This window comes from Coregonus clupeaformis, unplaced genomic scaffold, assembly GCF_020615455.1.
Source record: "Coregonus clupeaformis isolate EN_2021a unplaced genomic scaffold, ASM2061545v1 scaf0698, whole genome shotgun sequence".
NCBI lineage: Eukaryota > Metazoa > Chordata > Actinopteri > Salmoniformes > Salmonidae > Coregonus > Coregonus clupeaformis.
The window spans coordinates 218497-237216 of NW_025534153.1; the positions used below are offsets into that span (position 1 = coordinate 218497).

Consider the following 18720-nt stretch of genomic DNA (forward strand, 5'->3'; position numbering starts at 1 on the left):
CTTTATATAGGCCCTTACAGCAGCCATGCACTGAAACCATCTCATCATTCCTCCACATACTGTAACGCTGGGAGAGAGCACCTAATAGTATTTGTAATTGAAGGGGACACTTTGCAGGTAAGCTCACGATATTATAAAAATAACGTCTGCCCTTCCATCTAGTAATGTCAAAGCAGAGCGGCATTTACTAGCTTTTCATATCACAGCCTACAAATCAATATGGGAGACATTGGGTCCAGACCAGGCCAGCACTAGGACCTCGGGGCTACAGTGAAGCCATCTCAGAGTGTTACCCAGGTGACTGGGAGACAAGCTGGCTGACCTCCGCTGACCCTGACTAACTGGCCCCATCCCAGACCCTGGCCCTGCATCTGAGCCCCTGCTCTTTGACAGATCACACGTTGGAATTGCTTTCACAGCTCCGGCAACCTGGAGCCATGCGCATGGCATTATACCCTCATCTGTCCTTCAACCGCCACCATCAGCACAGCATTATGAGCAGCCATGATCAGGTTACCAGCGCCGCACAGACAATCAGCGTAAGTGCCATGCAGAGGTGTGAGAGAGCCCAGTCGGCCCACTCTTTACTGCCGCTTCCATCATTCATACAAAAATATTGTATGGGGATTGGACACCTGACATAACGGGCTTTACGAATATTGTCTCTCACCATTTCTATCAATCAAACTAGAGTTTGTCACCGTCATTGTAGGTTTTTATGTGGGGCATTTCTGAGAGTGATGGGTCTAACTGTGTCTGACTGTGTTTACTTGTACACTCACGTTGTTAAAGTCTGGTAGTCCAACTGATCAGGTTCAGTCAGATTACAGATTACATTGCAGAGCATGAAGAGAGTACATCCAGATAGTTGCTGGCTGAAACAGTACACTGTATGTGGTGTGTAGTTTAGCCCCAGTGTTAAAGCAATACAACAGCAGGAAAAAGAACATCGGATTACAGAGGGACTAGGAACAGAGGGTAGGTGTAATGTAATAAGGTTAAATCAATTCATACAGTACATAATCTGCTTGTTGCGCAGTAAAACAGATCACAGCTAAAACTATGTAGAGGAAGGAAGCATATGTGCTGGAACACACATAACAACTGGCAGACTTCAGTACATTACAAACTTCTAGCTAATGATCAAGCAGTAGAATGTTTATATTTTCACGTCTGTATGTAATGTGTCTATATCTATGTAGCCTAATGTTGCAATGTTTTTTCACCATGGAATTTAGGGACCACAATGGAAATAAGTCTCAGACTTTTTTGTGTTATCCCTGTCATGTTTTGAAAATGTATGTACTTTGTGTATGTGTTTTTTTTACTGGCAAAATCAATCAACCAATCAACCAATCAATAAATCTGTCAATCAACCAATCAATAAATCAACCAATCAGTCAACTATCCAATCAACCAATCAACCAATCAATCAATCAATGAACCCCCCCCCACCATATTGACAGGATTTCCAAAGTAGACATTATGAGGGCCAGATGACAAAAGAGGCCTGCTTCTGTTCTGAGGCACAGTACAGACACAGAGGCAGTCTTGGGGCCTTGGGTTTCCTCCAGCAGGAGATTGGATCTCATACATCAGTCTTCAACAACCACAGAGCTACACAGAGCAAGACCAATCTAGCTTGGTACTGTCAGACAGGCATTATCTATAAGCTTAGTGAGAGGAGCGGGATAACAAGTCTACCTCCCCAGGTTGTCTGGGGCTGTTGTTTGTGAAGGTCATCACCCTGTCTCGTTATAATATCTGGGTAGTAAGTGAAAACTCACACAGGCCAAGTTCGTGCACGAAACGCCTTGAGTTATACTTGTGATTTCACTCCTACAAAGACCGCTGAGTAATATTCCCTCTCTCACGCAGTTCTTTCATTCTAAGCTCCACATAGATACAGACAAACACACATGCACACCACAGAAGTGGCTACAAGAACAGTTCCAGGTACATGGTTTAATTCTCCCTCATCTACCCCGCCATGTCTTGTATGAAACAAGCATAAGCATTGTTTTGGTCTCAGTGGGATTACATACTCAGTGTTTTACCGCTGCAGTCAGAGAGAACATCTCCAGGGATTTAACACAACAGACAGGTTCTGCAGAGTCACTATGGGTACCGGTATTCATATTTAATGGGGAACAGGCTGTTTATTATTAGATTATAAAGTTTGGAACACTGCTTTTTGGAGAAGATTCATAGGTAACAACTTGAGCTCGAAACAGTACAAAAAATGAAAATAATGGTTAACTATGTTAACTTTTTGTCCCAAAATAACAGCTTTCTGTCAGAATAAAAATTACTCACATTATAAAAGTATCATTATAATCTGGGTGGTTCAAGCCATGAATGCTGATTGGCTGGGAGCCGTGGTATACCACGGGTTGGACAAAACATTTATTTTTACTGCTCTAATTATGTTGGTAACCAGTTTATAATAGTAATAAGGCACCTTGGGGGTTTGTGGTATATGGCCAATATACCACGGCTATGGGCTGTGTCCAGGCACCCCGCTTTGCGTCGTGCATAACAACAGCCCTTAGCCGTGGTATATTGGCCATATACCACAACCCCTCGTGCCTTATTGCTTAAATATAACACATTCTTTGACATGTAATCATGGCATAGGCCCCTCATCTCTTGAACAGTCAGTTGTCATTGTTCCTAAGCCTCCCTGAACCAATCACCGCTACACTGTTAACGTATCAATCCATCCCTCTAATTAAACAGGCAGGTAGGTCCTCACAGAGACATGGCATCTGCCCTACATCCCCGCACTCAAGGCTCATCGCTGAGGCCAAACCCCCTGTAATGAGAGCTGTCCTCAGAGCCGTGGACGTGCCCATCCACAGCGCCATGTTTACTTATCTCTGGCCTTAATCAGTCATCCACTAGCCTAATCCCATCCCCATCCACCGGCTAGCTCTGTTTACCCCCCAAAGCCCTCCAGAATGACCTTGCAGAATGTCTCCGATGTGCCTTTAGACCTGTGGCCACTCAGGCCTGCCCTCATCTCTCTACAACCGCCTTTCACATGCCTCGCTGCCTCATAGCCACTCTGCCGAGCCACATGCTTTCATTGCGTTTTCACAGCGTTTCACAGTCAAATGGCCGGAAAGAGATTGAGCAGGAGAGAATAACAACTTTGGTTGGCAGACTGCATTTAGTTTTCAAAAGTTATCACCTAACTCACAGTGCTGTTGTCAGACAAAGCTGGATTCTTTTGCAGCTTGTCCAGCTGTCAGAAGTCCAATTTAAATACCTCTGCAGTTAGACACATTGGCTGCCTGCATTTCTTGCCTGTTACCTGCTGTTGCTAAAATACACTGTCCATTTTTTAAAAAATACTTCAGCTCAATGGAGAATTACCCTAACAAACAGACAGCAGCACCGGGGTTCATCTCAGTGTCCTTGTACCACTATATGTACTGAAGGCATCTCTCCTGTCAGCAAGATAGACAGGGCTGAGAGGAGAGGTTCATGTAATACTGGGGGTTAAAAGCAATGGGCATAAACTTTCTAGAGTGAAGAGATTTCCCCCACACACATCTTCACAGCACTCATTGTTATGGGTCTTGTTAAGATTTTAGTGATTTATAACATTTTGAAGAGTCATTAAATTGTTCTGCCTTCTTAGATATCAATGGCAGTACAGGAAGGTGATTGATTTTGCTCTTCCCCACATCAAGGACTTTCCTTACTTGACAGGCGGCTTTCTGTGACACATACCAGTCATCTCTCAAGCTGCAAACGCTTTTTACCTTCATCTTTCTGACTGCATAGACCACCGACTGACAATGCCTCAGTTACTACAGAGGCTGGCAGACATTGCTGAGAAACAAGCCACCGCTCCACTAACGTTATGTAATCTCTATAATTTGTGCAGAAGGGATGGATGAGTCAATCAAATTAGAACAGGTAGCTGCGACAGTAGCAGAGGGGTTTACAGTGTGTTAGTTCTCTCAGCAAAATCAGTGTAAAGGCTGAAGGGATGTGTCTGGATCTGATAGGACTCTGTGGCGGAAAATAATGCATTCATTGCAATAACCCATGTTAGAATCTAATCAAGGGATGTTATTACATTATAATATGGTTAGTGGTGGTACTACAAATAGCATCAGGATATAGTTTAGTAGACTCATAAGCCAATAAAACCTAATGAAACATGGCACCACTCTGCAGTTACTCCCATATATTTCTACATAAATGATCCTACGATCTGCTAACAAGCATACTGTACTGGTTCACTTGGAACAAGAGGTTTTTCACCTTAAGGGGTAAACAATAAAAAACAAACCAGGCAAAACTGAAATCTCCATTTGGATAAACGCAGGGTTTTTTGCAAGCCAGGCAGTAAATATTGAGAGAGAATTTGGCCCACCAACTTACTCACCCATCTGTCAATGCTGAAAACAAAAAGTCATGTTCCGAGCCAGCTGATGGAAACTTTGTTGCTGTTGACAGATTTTTGCTAGTCTAATGGTGTCGCACAACCTGCTTTTTTTCACTATTGGAATCAATAAAGTGTTGCTGTCAGGGCCTAATTCAAAGCCTTGTTGTGTTAGAAGCCAAATGCATGAATCCAGCTAGCCTAGTATGTTACAACTGGGAGAAAAACAGCCAGTAAAACATTAAACCAACTGCCTACTGCACCAGTGGATAGATTTAGACAGGTGCTATCCCTAAAGACATGAAATACATTAAACAGAAATGAAGAGAAGTAAACTTCCTAACAATGAACCTTGCTAGGCTAAACTCCATGACAGGAATTCATGTATGAAATGGATTAGAGGGTAAACATAGCGGAGACACAATGCAATTATGCATTTGCAGCCAGTGCAGTGCTATATTCCTTAATACCTATAATATAATTTAAGTGTACTGTTGGCAGGTCTGGGACTGCAGAGCAGAAGACAGATATGGGCCCTGAGGTGAGGAATTTGGACAATTTATGCCAGACATTCTACAGACATGGCTTTGCCATCACAATCAGGGATTGATCCTTCATTTTCCCCATCTCTGGAGTGAATTCGCAATCTGATTTCTAAATTCAATGAAACTCTACACAAAGACTGTTAGGGCCCATTTTGAAGATGCCTCTCCTCTATGCTCTTTTATGATCCCTCCAGATGTTTGCTTTGGATCGCGTTGTCAGGATGAACGTTTTACGGATATACCCGAAAGTAGGCGTACCACTCCTAACAAAAATGTCAAATTGAGCAGGGGCAGAAACTTCTTATGCTAGATAAGCACAGAATATGGTTAATGAGTAGGTAGTGTAAAGGATGTGGAGGGAAGTGACATCTCATATCTCATCCTGTAGGCTTGGAGTCGTGAATAGAGTTGTGATACCCTTACAGAGCATCAACATGATGAGTTCACTACGTAAAATAAGTGGATACATTCTTCAGACTCAATTCCAAATGAATTAATCGCAGGTGTAAATGTGTTGATAGGTGAATAAAGGCATGTCCATTTACTATTCGCCCTACCAATTAGTTTACAATATCAGTCTAAACACATATTCCCAATTGTTCACTTGCCCTGCTTCAATGATCTACAGCAAACTGACCATAAACAACTAACTACAGCTCATTCAGGAATGCAATACCAACCTGGTCAATAACGCTGTAATTGTTCTCTGAAATCCAAGCATAAAGCCTAGAGGTACACAAACAATAAGAAAAAAAATATGTTTTAACTGCTACCCATTCTTTTTATTCCTTCTTGAATTATGTCCCAAGCGGTTAGGATTGAATTAGTCTATTGGAGGTTCTGCCCCTCCCTTAATTTGACTTAGACTTGAGTGTCAGTTTACTTGAACATAATTCCTTAATGGAAATGCAGCAATACCTAAATACTCTAGTAATGATGCACTGATATGAAAGATACAATAGCTCTTTATGTTTCTCCTCACCACCAATGTGTTGTGGAAACATGGCGTACAATACTACATACAGTGAATGAATGTAATTGGAGGGCATGTAAATGAGCAGGCCTTCTGAGCACCATCCCCTCACAGAGAGCCACAGCTCCATCAAGATCAGAGCTTCAGACCTCCCATACCTAGCAACCACACGGAGACCAGCTGCCAGCAGCCAACATCAGTCAGGAAATTACATCTTCAAGCATAGCCCAGCTTTCAGGTCCCCTATTTCAGATGTAAGAATAGTACAGGGTAAGTACTCTGGACAGTTAACAGCTTTCCTTAGGAATTTATTGACTGATTTATAGTGTTTAATTCATGCCACTTCCTACCCAGCTGTCTTTGTTTAGCCTGCAGGCATGTCTAGGGGTGACGCACACAGTTCATATTCACTGATATAAAAAGCTGGACTCAAAGAACTTAGGGCCAATTATCTTTTTAAAGGTCCAAAGCTGCAACCATCTGGTCAACAGCTTCCTCTCTACTGCTCGTCCCAGCAGCCACCTCACCTGGCTGCTGTTTCAACATCATACAAGAATGAGACTATCGAATAACAACACAGGGAGATTAGTTGTAGTTCGTTGGTGGTCGTTACCAGCCGTAACAGAGGAACTTGACTTCCAATGGTTAATGGCTTTCCTTTCCAGCAGACGCTGATGAGCCATGGCAGTGCTTAGCTTCCACTATCAGATAACAAAGATACAATAAGAGCTGGGGAACCTGACTAATTTACACTACTGATGAACCATATTCATATTGATCTACTGTCTCTGCTCCCACAGAAACACCACTCGGATAAGGAGCTAGAATATTTAACAGTTTAACATATATTTATGTACAGTACCAGTCAAAAGTTTGGACACACCTACTCATTCAAGGTTTTTCATTATTTTTACAATGTTCTACATTGTAGAATTATAGTGATGACATCAAAACTATGAAATAACACATACAGTGAGGGAAAAAAGTGTTTAATCCCCTGCTGATTTTGTATGTTTTCCCACTGACAAAGAAATGATCAGTCTATAATTTTAATGATATGTCTATTTGAAACATGAGAGACAGAATAACAACAAAAAAATCCAGAAAAACGCATGTCAAAAATGTTATAAATTGATTTGCATTTTAATGAGGGAAATAAGTATCGCAGTGCTAGCTGTGCCATTAGAGATCCTGGTTCGAATCCAGGCTCTGTCGTAGCCGGCCGCGACCGGGAGATCAATGGGGCGGCGCACAATTGGCCCAGCGTCGTCCAGGGTAGGGGAGGGAATGGCCGGCAGGGGATGTAGCTCAGTTGGTAGAGCATGGTGTTTGCAACACCAGGGTTGTGGGTTCGATTCCCATGGGGGGCCAGTATAAAAAATAATGTATGCACTCACTAACTGTAAGTCGCCCTGGATAAGAGCGTCTGCTAAATGACTGTAAATGTAAAATGTAAAAAAGTATTTGACCCCCTCTCAATCAGAATGATTTCTGGCTCCCAGGTGTCTTTTATACAGGTAACGAGCTGAGATTAGGAGTGCTCCTAATCTCAGCTTGTTACCTGTATAAAAGACACCTGTCCACAGAAGCAATCAATCAATCAGATTCCAAACTCTCCACCATGGCCAAGACCAAAGAGCTCTCCAAGGATGTCAGGGACAAGATTGTAGACCTACACAAGGCTGGAATGGGCTACAAGACCATCGCCAAGCAGCTTGGTGAGAAGGTGACAACAGTTGGTGCGATTATTCCCAAATGGAAGAAACATAAAAGAACTGTCAATCTCCCTCGGCCTGGGGCTCCATGCAAGATCTCACCTCATGGAGTTGCAAGGATCATGAGAACGGTGAGGAATCAGCCCAGAACTACACGGGATGATCTTGTCAATGATCTCAAGGCAGCTGGGACCATAGTCACCAATAAAACAATTGGTAACACACTACGCCGTGAAGGACTGAAATGCTGCAGCGCCCGCAAGGTCCCCCTGCTCAAGAAAGCACATATACAGGCCCGTCTGAAGATTGCCAATGAACATCTAAATGATTCAAAGGAGAACTGGGTGAAAGTGTTGTGGTCAGATGAGACCAAAATCGAGCTCTTTGGCATCAACTCAACTCGCTGTGTTTGGAGGAGGAGGAATGCTGCCTATGACCCCAAGAACACCATCCCCACCATCAAACATGGGGTGGAAACATTATGCTTTGGGGGTGTTTTTCTGCTAAGGGGATAGGACAACTTCACCGCATCAAAGGGACGATGGACGGGGTTATGTACCGTCAAATCTTGGGTGAGAACCTCCTTCCCTCAGCCAGCGCATGGAAAATGGGTCGTGGATGGGTATTCCAGCATGACAATGACCCGAAACACAAGGCCAAGGCAACAAAGGAGTGGCTCAAGAAGAAGCACATTAAGGTCCTGGAGTGGCCTAGCCAGTGTCCAGACCTTAATCCCATAGAAAATCTGTGGAGGGAGCTGAAGGTTCGAGTTGTCAAACGTCAGCCTCGAAACCTTAATGACTTGGAGAAGATCTGCAAAGAGGAGTGGGACAAAATCCCTCCTGAGATGTGTGCAAACCTGATGGCCAACTACAAGAAACATCTGACCTCTGTGATTGCCAACAAGGGTTTTGCCACCAAGTACTAAGTAATGTTTTGCAGAGGGGTCAAATACTTATTTCCCTCATTAAAATGCAAATCAATTTCTAACATTTTTTACATGCGTTTTTCTGGATTTTTTTGTTGTTATTCTGTCTCTCACTGTTCAAATAAACCTACCATTAAAATTATAGACTGATCATGTGTCACGCCCTGACTCTAGGGACTCGTATTTGTTGAGTCAGTATGTGTATTTTCTGTGTCGTGTTGTGCTATGTTGATTGTCTATGTTTAGATCTAGAATGTGTAGATCTATGTTGGCCGCTGTGGTTCCCAATCAGAGGCAGCTGTAGCTCGTTGTCTCTGATTGGGGACCATACTTAGGTAGCCTATTGGCACTAGTGGGTTGTGGGATCTTGTTCCGTGTTATGGTATGTTTGTGTGCTACCTTGGACTTCACGTATACAGAAGATAGCCCTAATTATTAAAATACCAAGTCCATATTATGGCAAGAACAGCTCAAATAAGCAAATAGAAACGACAGTCCATCATTACTTTAAGGCATGAAGGTCAGTCAATCTAGAACATTTCAAGAACTTTTAAAGTTTCTTCAAGTGCAGTCGCAAAAACCATCAAGCGCTATGATGAAACTGGCTCTCATGAGGACTGCCACAGGAAAGGAAGTCCCAGAGTTACCTCTGCTGCAGAGGATAAGTTCATTAGAGTTAACTGCACCTCAGATTGCAGCCCAAACAAATGCTTCACAGAGTTCTAGTAACAGACACATCTCAACATCAACTGTTCAGAGGAGACTGCGTGAATCAGGCCTTCATGGTCGAATTGCTGCAAAGAAACCACTACTAAAGGACACCAATAAGATGAAAATACTTGCTTGGGCCAAGAAACACGAGCAATGGACATTAGACCAGTGGAAATCTGTCCTTTGGTCTGATGAGTCCAAATTTGAGATTTTTGGTTCCAACCGCTGTGTCTTTGTGAGACGCAGAGTAGGTGGCCAGCATGGCTACCACAGCATTCTGCAGCGATACGCCATCCCATCTGGTTTGCGCTTAGTGGGACTATCATTTGTTTTTCAACAGGACAATGACCAAAAACACACCTCCAGGCTGTGTAAGAGCTATTTGACCAAGAAGGAGAGTGATGGATTGCTGCATCAGATGACCTGGCCTCCACAATCACCCTACCTCAACCCAATTGAGATAGTTTGGGAAGAGTTGGACCGCAGAGTGAAGGAAAAGCAGCCAACAAGTGCTCAGCATATGTGGGAACTCCTTCAAGACTGTTGGAAAAGCATTCCAGGTGAAGCTGGTTAAGAGAATGCCAAGAGTGTGCAAAGCTGTCATCAAGGCAAAGGGTGGCTACTTTGAAGAATCTCAAATATAAAATATATTTTCATTTGTTTAACACTTGTTTGGTTACTACATGATTCCATATGTGTTATTTCATAGTTTTGATGTCTTCACTATTATTCTACAATGTATAAAATAGTAAAAAATAAAGAAAAACCCTTGAATGAGTAGGTGTGTCCAATCTTTTGACTGGTACTGTATATGTTCAAGTACTATAACATATGAAAACGTATGTGTGAAGCTTTTTCAGTGGAACATACCAGCAATGTGACATTAATAGTGATAACTGTATGTAGTATGAAGCCTAATTGATAGGTTTAGCTGTCACAAAAATAGCTTAGTGATAGAGGAAATACACTGTAAACTATACAGCAATTCAATGTGCACATGATGGGGTAATTAATGAAAACTGAATAATAACTGAGAGGATCAAAAGCAGGATAAAAACAGGTCAATAAACCCTACCTTGTGTAATGTTTCATTTCATAATTGACAATTTAGTCAGATACACTTGAACAGCACAATCTCCTCTTAATCCTTGTTCAGTATTTCGTGTGAATTTGCCCCATACTAACATTCATTCTGAAACACAGTTTGAAGCACAAACAAAAGTAAAAATGCAACTGTGGTTATTAAACACTTTTAAAAGCTTTTCATCATGCTTATTTAGCATGGATCAAATGGTTGGGCAACAAATTGTCCCTTTGAAGTAATTTTGAGAGCATTAGTTCTGGGTTGTTTGAGAGTTGCGCTTACAAATCTACTGAGTGATAGGCGATACCATGCATACCCCACAAGATATGCCACCAGAGGTCTCTTCACAGTCCCCAAGTCCAGAACAGACTATGGGAGGCGCACAGTACTACATAGAGCCATGACTACATCGACCTCTATTCCACATCAAGTAACTGATGCAAGTAGTAAAATTAGATTTAAAAAACAGATAAAAAAAACAACTTATGGAACAGCGGGGACAGTGAAGCAACACAAACATAGGCGCAGACACATGCATACACACACACGATAACATACGCACTATACACACACGTACACATGGATTTTGTACCATAGATATGTGGTAGTGGTGGAGTAGGGGCCTGATGGCACACAGTGTGTTGTGAAATCTGTGACTGTATTGTAATGTTTTTAAAATTGTATGAACTGCCTTCCTTTTGCTGGACCCCAGGAAGAGTAGCTGCTGCCTTGGCAGCAGCTAATGGGGATCCATAATAAATACAAATACAAATACTTGAAAGACCCAGTATGATAAATTATGTTCAAATGATCTAATCAAGGCACATGTAGCCTATTGTCTTATAGCCTATAATAATGTAGCCTATTGTTTTGATGCATAATTCCTATGCTATAATATGAATACACATCAAATGGTTTGCGAGATTGTTTACAAGTTCTGACATCAGCCAAGGTCAAGCAGTCAGCTCGAGGTAAAGGGAAGAGCACAGATGATTAAATAAGGTAACTTTACTGACTAGAGGAGACTGTTACCAAAAATACAGCTGTTTCTTCAGAGCATTAACAAAACACTAACTGCTGCTGCTAAAAGCGGCCTAGTGGAAAAGGATGCATTCCTACTGCAGCTTTGAGACACCACAGCTGTGTCAGGAGCGAGTAACCCTGGCCTGCAGTAGGTAGGCTACACAGGACAGGAGAAGTGTTTGGCTAAATGCAGCCTGTCAGGGGGGTTGGGAAAGGTCATCTCCACCTCTGTGTGCATGAGAGCTCATTGATCACAGGGATATCTGTGGGTGAGGCTGGCCAAGGTATCAGTGCTTCAGAACATCTCCAGAGTGGGCTTTCAGACACAGCTGTCCTGTGATCTCTGCTGAAATCTCCCACTTCAAACACCACTCACTGTACAGAACAGGTACACGGTGTCTGTGGAGCCTATCACCAACATTATTCATCAGAACATACGAAAACTTTTGAGTAAACTAACAGTAACACATAGGCAGACATTTTCACTACAACCAAATATACATGCAAATATTTCATTTTCAAGTGCTAAAAGAGGACTAAAACCCTCTTAGAAAGGAGGTGGCTTATCATTTTCTATAAAAGTACAGCAGTCTGCTAACCATGCGATGAGAGCAGACCTATAGCTAGGTCTCTAGCCAGGAGAACTGTGAGCTGTAATTAACAGACTCCAGGGGGGTGGCTTCGCCCACCATGACTCGGCTGAGTCTCTCTAACAGGGGCCCGGTTATAAGACATGTACAGCCATCTGCACATGCTTATGGGGGGAGCTGAACAAGACTTGGAATGTCATGTGACCTATCATGCTAGGGTGATTTATCATAGATACCAGCTGGTGGATGGTGTTGAGATTGTCACCACCACCTACTACCAGTTAAGTGACAGTGAGTCACTGTAGGCTAAAGGTCGCGTTTTGAATCATACAAGACACATCCTCATGAGTGGTGAAACAAGAGGCATATACTAGGCTACTTGTCCATCACCTCACCTGACATCAGCCACTGAATGTGATAATGTTACACAGAATACAGTATGTTGGATAGCATCACTTCCACTACATTTGAGTCATTGATGACTACATTATCAGTTGCAATCCATCTAATTCCACAATAATCCTACATGACTCTAGCCGACTAAACTCCAAGATTTACGATGGGGTTGAGCTGCGACTAGTGTGAGCGGACTGGAGCTCCGACGTCACATAAAATGAAGTTTTTATCAAAAACGACTGATCTCAGCACCAAAAAGAATAGCCCACAATTACACAGAACAATGTAGTGTGTAATTGCGGGCTATTCTTTGGGTGCTGAAATCAGTAGTTTTTTATATGAACTACATGTTATGTGACGTCGGAGCTCCAGTCCGCCCACACTAGTCGCTGGTGAACTAAATCGTAAATCGTAGAGTTGAGTTTCATCGGCTAACTCAAGGCTTTAGACATTTCTAACTTCCCGACTGTATAACGGAACCATTCACAAACACACCCCATCCCCGCCATATCACCATGCTTCCCTGGCATCTGTCCCCGGTGGTACAGCTGGTAAGAAACCACTTATGCGTGCAGTCAGTGAGCACCGGTAGGAGCAGATGTGTGAGATCGACCCTTTTGCTCCAAATGATCATATTCCCTGGGGAATGATCCGCTCTCTGAATTGTGGATTCGGTCGTACTACTGGGCAAGGGTGTTACTGGCCATCTTAACCATACAGTTATTGATTTAGGGCGGAAGAGTTGACTTAGCAGTGCATGTCCGCAGTTTGCTACTGTACCGGGAAGTAGCCATATTTTACCCTCATCGCATCTCCCCATAAAGAAAGCCATTACGCATGAAATCATTAATATCATAAACTCACCAATTGCATGCCACAGAAAAAGGCCAGGGTGCATCGGCCACTGCAACAACCCATTGTGTACTGTCCAATTGGGATCTCCGCTCCACGTGGGTCGCTGTAACTCCCAAATCCCCGAATATCTCCGCTGGTCGCCCGGGCAGTACCAATGACGCGACCACACTGTACAGCGGCGTGCGTTTCAAGCAAAAATAGATGAAGACAATTATGATTGGTCCAACAATTTGATAATATATATGATGTCTCAACAAATAGTGGATAAGTTTGAATTAGGCCTATGGGTCCAGCTGTTCTGAAAGTCGGTCAGCTCTTAATTAGCAGCATTAGGCCTACTATCTCGTTATTATACGTCTGAGCAGTCCAGGGATAAACCATGAACTAGAATTAAAGCCTCTGAAAATGTTCTACGAAAAAATCCAATCAAACATGGTCCAGAATAAAGTGCCAGTGGGCACTAGCCAAAATAGTATCCTATCCAGAACACAGTGGCCACTTGAAGAAATTAACTGTGTCAGGCTATTTCTGAAAGGGTCCTTTGCTGAGAAACAAAGCAAGCCAGTGTTCTTTAAGCCGATGGGGTTCTTCTCATCGCTCCTCCCTCCACGGTCGGGCTGTTCGGGTCCCAGTGTGCAACTGAGCTAAACAGCGCGCACCCTTTACTTTTCACACAGAAAGGCTATGGACAATGTAGAATTCAAAGCGGTCCGCCGTTATTTTCCCTGCTTTAGACTCTCTCATAGGAGGCATGCCACGAACATGAGAATTTCAGTTCTTGTCCATAATCGGTGGTGCTGAACAGAGTCCCAGTATCCTCCTCAGCAGCACTGTGCATCCTCAGTCGCCCGGATTTCATAACCGCTGATTGTCCCTTGTTGGACATGTAACATTGTTCACTTACACACAGAGCATCCCGGTCATATACTGTAGATATTGTCGGTAGGACAGACAGTCCAGTAAAAAGAGGGACAAAAGAGAGACGCGGTTCACCTTGCGCGGTCGCCAGCCCCACCATCTGACGCTCCAGATTGAATGAACCGCACGCAGTGTTATACACCGCAGGGAAGCGGCTAGGTTCCTTTGAGCCGGAGATGAGCTATAGAGCGCAGCTGAGGACCTGGCCATCACTGAAAACACTGGATTAGCCCTCCGTTCCGATTCGCACTGGGCGTCAATGTCAGGGAGTTGAGATTATTGAACTAATGATAATTTCATCCAGAACAACACCTAAATTAAATGAAAGTAAAAAAAGGTTAGCCTATTGATGTAGCCAAATAAATGGCATATGTATGTACCAGCCTACATGTGATAATAGGGCAATACTAATAGGCCTTTAATTAATTTTAGTGGACACTTTCATCCAAAGCCATGCACATGCTGTTCCAAGTCCAACCATAGCCACTGGAAGTAAGGGTGCTGAGGTTGCTTCAGCACCCCCTGATAAATGGACATTTGTGAATTAGGCCTTTATTACTCCTGTATTAGTGGAGAAAAATACTCCTCTGCACTCCCCCACCCCCACCCCCCATCTTCCTGAGGCCATGAGTCCAACCATCATGTTCTAACCAACTGAGCAATCACATATGACTCCAAAGTGGCCTCTGAAATTAACATGCACAAAGGGGTACATTGTAGAGCAATTGCCTGTCCTTCCCTCATGTTATGTACTCCCCCTCATGTATCTTGATTGGCAAGGACAGTTATTCTGCCATTCTCTCTCGCTTTCTCTCTCTCCCTCTCTGGTACACACATACGCACACACGCACACACACACACACACACACACATACACACGCATGCACACACGCACACACACAGCAGTAGCAGTGTTCATTACATGGCCTAATTATTGTGGTAATCTTGAGTGACAGTATCATGCATTTACTGTCTGATATCCTGGGGGTAATGACTAGTGGCATCCATGCATCCTCCTTGGAATTATTTTAAAAAGTGAAATGGAAGACTTGCATAGCTCCTCCATTGTAATCTCATAATCGTTTTCCTTAAATAAACTATGAAACTGATACATACAGAGATATAGAGAAGGTTGGAAATGTTTTTATCTGTCTTGGCCAGATGCTTGTTGGTTCTACTCTTGGGATATGTCACTGAATTGCTGTAACATTTTAAATTTTAAGCTGGATATTTGTCATAAACAATTTGAGGCAACTGTATAGGAAAGTGGTGTAGGGTATACAAAGCGGCCAATAAAAATGGAGATAGCTGAGTTAGGATGGGCTTATCTTTTTGGTCGGCCCATAGTGATTTCTATAAAGTTTTGTATACTCTATTTGTGGATATTCAATAACCCAGAAACCAGCCCACAATGTCTGACTTAACACCTATGTGATAAGTAATTCACCATATTTCCTTGTTGAAGATAGCTAGCTGTTACATCAAAATGTATAATAAACATGCGCTATCTCATTATCCTCAATGCCCTTTCTATGTTTCGGATCATCATATCTTGTTCGGCAAGTCTAATGAAGCAGTCCTGTGCCTGTCCTCAGAGCTGTTAATGGCTACATTAACTGGCAGTAAAGCATGTGAATGTCCACCTCTGTAAAGCCTCACTAAGCTCAGACGGCATTGATTGAACTTTTTGGCTTTTACTTAATTTAGAGGTACGATAAAGCTATCTCCTTTTAAACATTGAGTTTTCACCTTCAGTGAACTTGAGATTCAAGGAGAGTGGCACAGCCCCAGCTGTCACTCAGAATGATGTCAGAGTCTATGTGTGGCTACTAGACAATCAGCTGCAGTGTTGCTGGATTCAGGCTCCACCTGGTCAAATGACTGATTTGATTATTTCAGTGTCTTAGAGAGAATACATGCACATCAGTGGTGGCTGGTGGGAGGAGCTATAGGAGGACAGGCTCATTGTATTGGCTGGAATGGAATCAATGGATCGGAGTCCAACGTGGTTTCCATACATTTGATACAGACGCCTCACAGGTCCTCAACTGGCAGCTTCATTAAATAGTACCAGCAAAACACCAGTCTCAACGTGAACAGTGAAGAGGCGACTCCGGGATGCTGACCTTCTAAGCAGAGTTGCAAAGAAAAAGCCATATCTCAGACTGCCCCATCTTAATCTTTTCTTTTTATTGGCCAGTCTGAGATATGGCTTTTTCATTGCAACTCTGCCTAGAAAGTCAGCATCCCGGAGTCGCCTCTTCACTGTTGACGTTGAGACTGCTGTTTTGCGGGTACTATTTAATGAAGCTGCCAGTTGAGGACCTGTGAGGCGTCTGTTTCTCAAACTAGACACTGTAATGTATTTGTCCTCTTGCTCAGTTGTGCACCGGGGCCTCCCACTCCTCTTTCTATTCTGGTTAGAGCCAGTTTGCGCTGTTCTGTGAAGGGAGTAGTACACAGCGTTGTACGAGATCTTCAGTTTCTTGGCAATTTCTTGCATGGAATAGCCTTCATTTCTCAGAACAAGAATAGACTGACGAGTTTCAGAAGAAAGTTATTTGTTTCTGGTCATTTTGATCCTGTAATCGAACCCACAATTGCTGATGCTCCAGATACGCAACTAGTCTCAAGAAGGCCAGTTTTATTGCTTCTTTAATCAGCACAACAGTTTTCAGCTGTGCTAACATAATTGCAAAAGGGTTTTCTAATGATCAATTAGCCTTTTAAAATGATAAACTTGGATTAGCAAACACAACGTGCCATTGGAACACAGGACTGATGGTTGCTGATAATGGGCCTCTGTATGCCTTTGTAGATATTACATTAAAAATCAGCCGTTTCCAGCTACAATAGCCATTTACAACATTAACAATGTCTACACTGTATTTCTGATCTATTTTATTTTATTTTAATGGACAAAAAAATTGCTTTTCTTTCGAAAACAAGAACATTTCTAAGTGACCCCAAACTTTTGAACGGTAGTGTATGTTTTGTCCTCTGTTTCATGTTTTGCAAAGAGAGATATACAGTGGGGAGAACAAGTATTTGATACACTGCCGATTTTGCAGGTTTTCCTACTTACAAAGCATGTAGAGGTCTGTAATTTTTATCATAGGTACACTTCAACTGTGAGAGACGGAATCTAAAACAAAAATCCAGAAAATCACATTGTATGATTTTTAAGTAATTAATTTGCATTTTATTGCATGACATAAGTATTTGATCACCTACCAACCAGTAAGAATTTCGGCTCTCACAGACCTGTTAGTTTTTCTTTAAGAAGCCCTCCTGTTCTCCACTCATTACCTTTATTAACTGCACCTGTTTGAACTCGTTACCTGTATAAAAGACACCTGTCCACACACTCAATCAAACAGACTCCAACCTCTCCACAATGGCCAAGACCAGAGAGCTGTGTAAGGACATCAGGGATAAAATTGTAGACCTGCACAAGGCTGGGATGGGCTACAGGACAATAGGCAAGCAGCTTGGTGAGAAGGCAACAACTGTTGGCGCAATTATTAGAAAATGAAAGAAGTTCAAGATGACTGTCAATCACCCTCGGTCTGGGGCTCCATGCAAGATCTCACCTCGTGGGGCATCAATGATCATGAGGAAGGTGAGGGATCAGCCCAGAACTACACGGCAGGACCTGGTCAATGACCTGAAGAGAGCTGGGACCACAGTCTCAAAGAAAACCATTAGTAACACACTACGCCGTCATGGATTAAAATCCTGCAGTGCACGCAAGGTCCCCCTGCTCAAGCCAGCGCATGTCCAGGCCCGTCTGAAGTTTGCCAATGACCATCTGGATGATCCAGAGGAGGAATGGGAGAAGGTCATGTGGTCTGATGAGACAAAAATAGAGCTTTTTGGTCTAAACTCCACTCGCCGAGTTTGGAGGAAGAAGAAGGATGAGTACAACCCCAAGAACACCATCCCAATCGTGAAGCATGGAGGTGGAAACATCATTCTTTGGGGAGGGGACATGATGACTGCACCGTATTGAGGGGAGGATGGATGGGGCCATGTATCGCGAGATCTTGGCCAGCAACCTCCTTTCCTCAGTAAGAGCATTGAAGATGGGTCATGGCTGGGTCTTCCAGCATGACAACGACCCGAAACACACAGCCAGGGCAACTAAGGAGTGGCTCCGTAAGAAGCATCTCAAGGTCCTGGAGTGGCCTAGCCAGTCTCCAGACCTGAACACAATAGAAAATCTTTGGAGGGAGCTGAAAGTCCGTATTGCCCAGCGACAGCCCCGAAACCTGAAGGATCTGGAGAAGGTCTGTATGGAGGAGTGGGCCAAAATACCTGCTGCAGTGTGTGCAAACCTGGTCAAGACCTACAGGAAACATATGATCTCTGTAATTGCAAACAAAGGTTTCTGTACCAAATATTAAGTTCTGTTTTTCTGATGTATCAAATACTTATGTTATGCAATAAAATGCAAATTAATTACTTAAAAATCATACAATGTGATTTTCTGAATTACAGACCTCTACATGCTTTGTAAGTAGGAAAACCTGCAAAATTGGCAGTGTATCAAATACTTGTCCTCCCCACTGTACGTCTTAAAC

General features: G+C 43.0%; 1 protein-coding gene across 1 annotated transcript in view; it reads right to left on the minus strand.

Annotated features, from left to right (window-relative positions):
• LOC121552438 (sodium/potassium-transporting ATPase subunit beta-1-interacting protein 2-like) overlaps positions 1–14316 on the minus strand; it is a 185414-nt gene extending 171098 nt beyond the window's left edge. The window contains exon 1 of the mRNA XM_041865371.2: positions 13229–14316. Within this exon, the coding sequence (XP_041721305.1) occupies positions 13229–13282 (54 nt within the window). The 5' untranslated portion in view covers positions 13283–14316. The remainder of the gene's footprint in view (positions 1–13228) is intronic.
• Positions 14317–18720: the final 4404 nt, after the last annotated feature.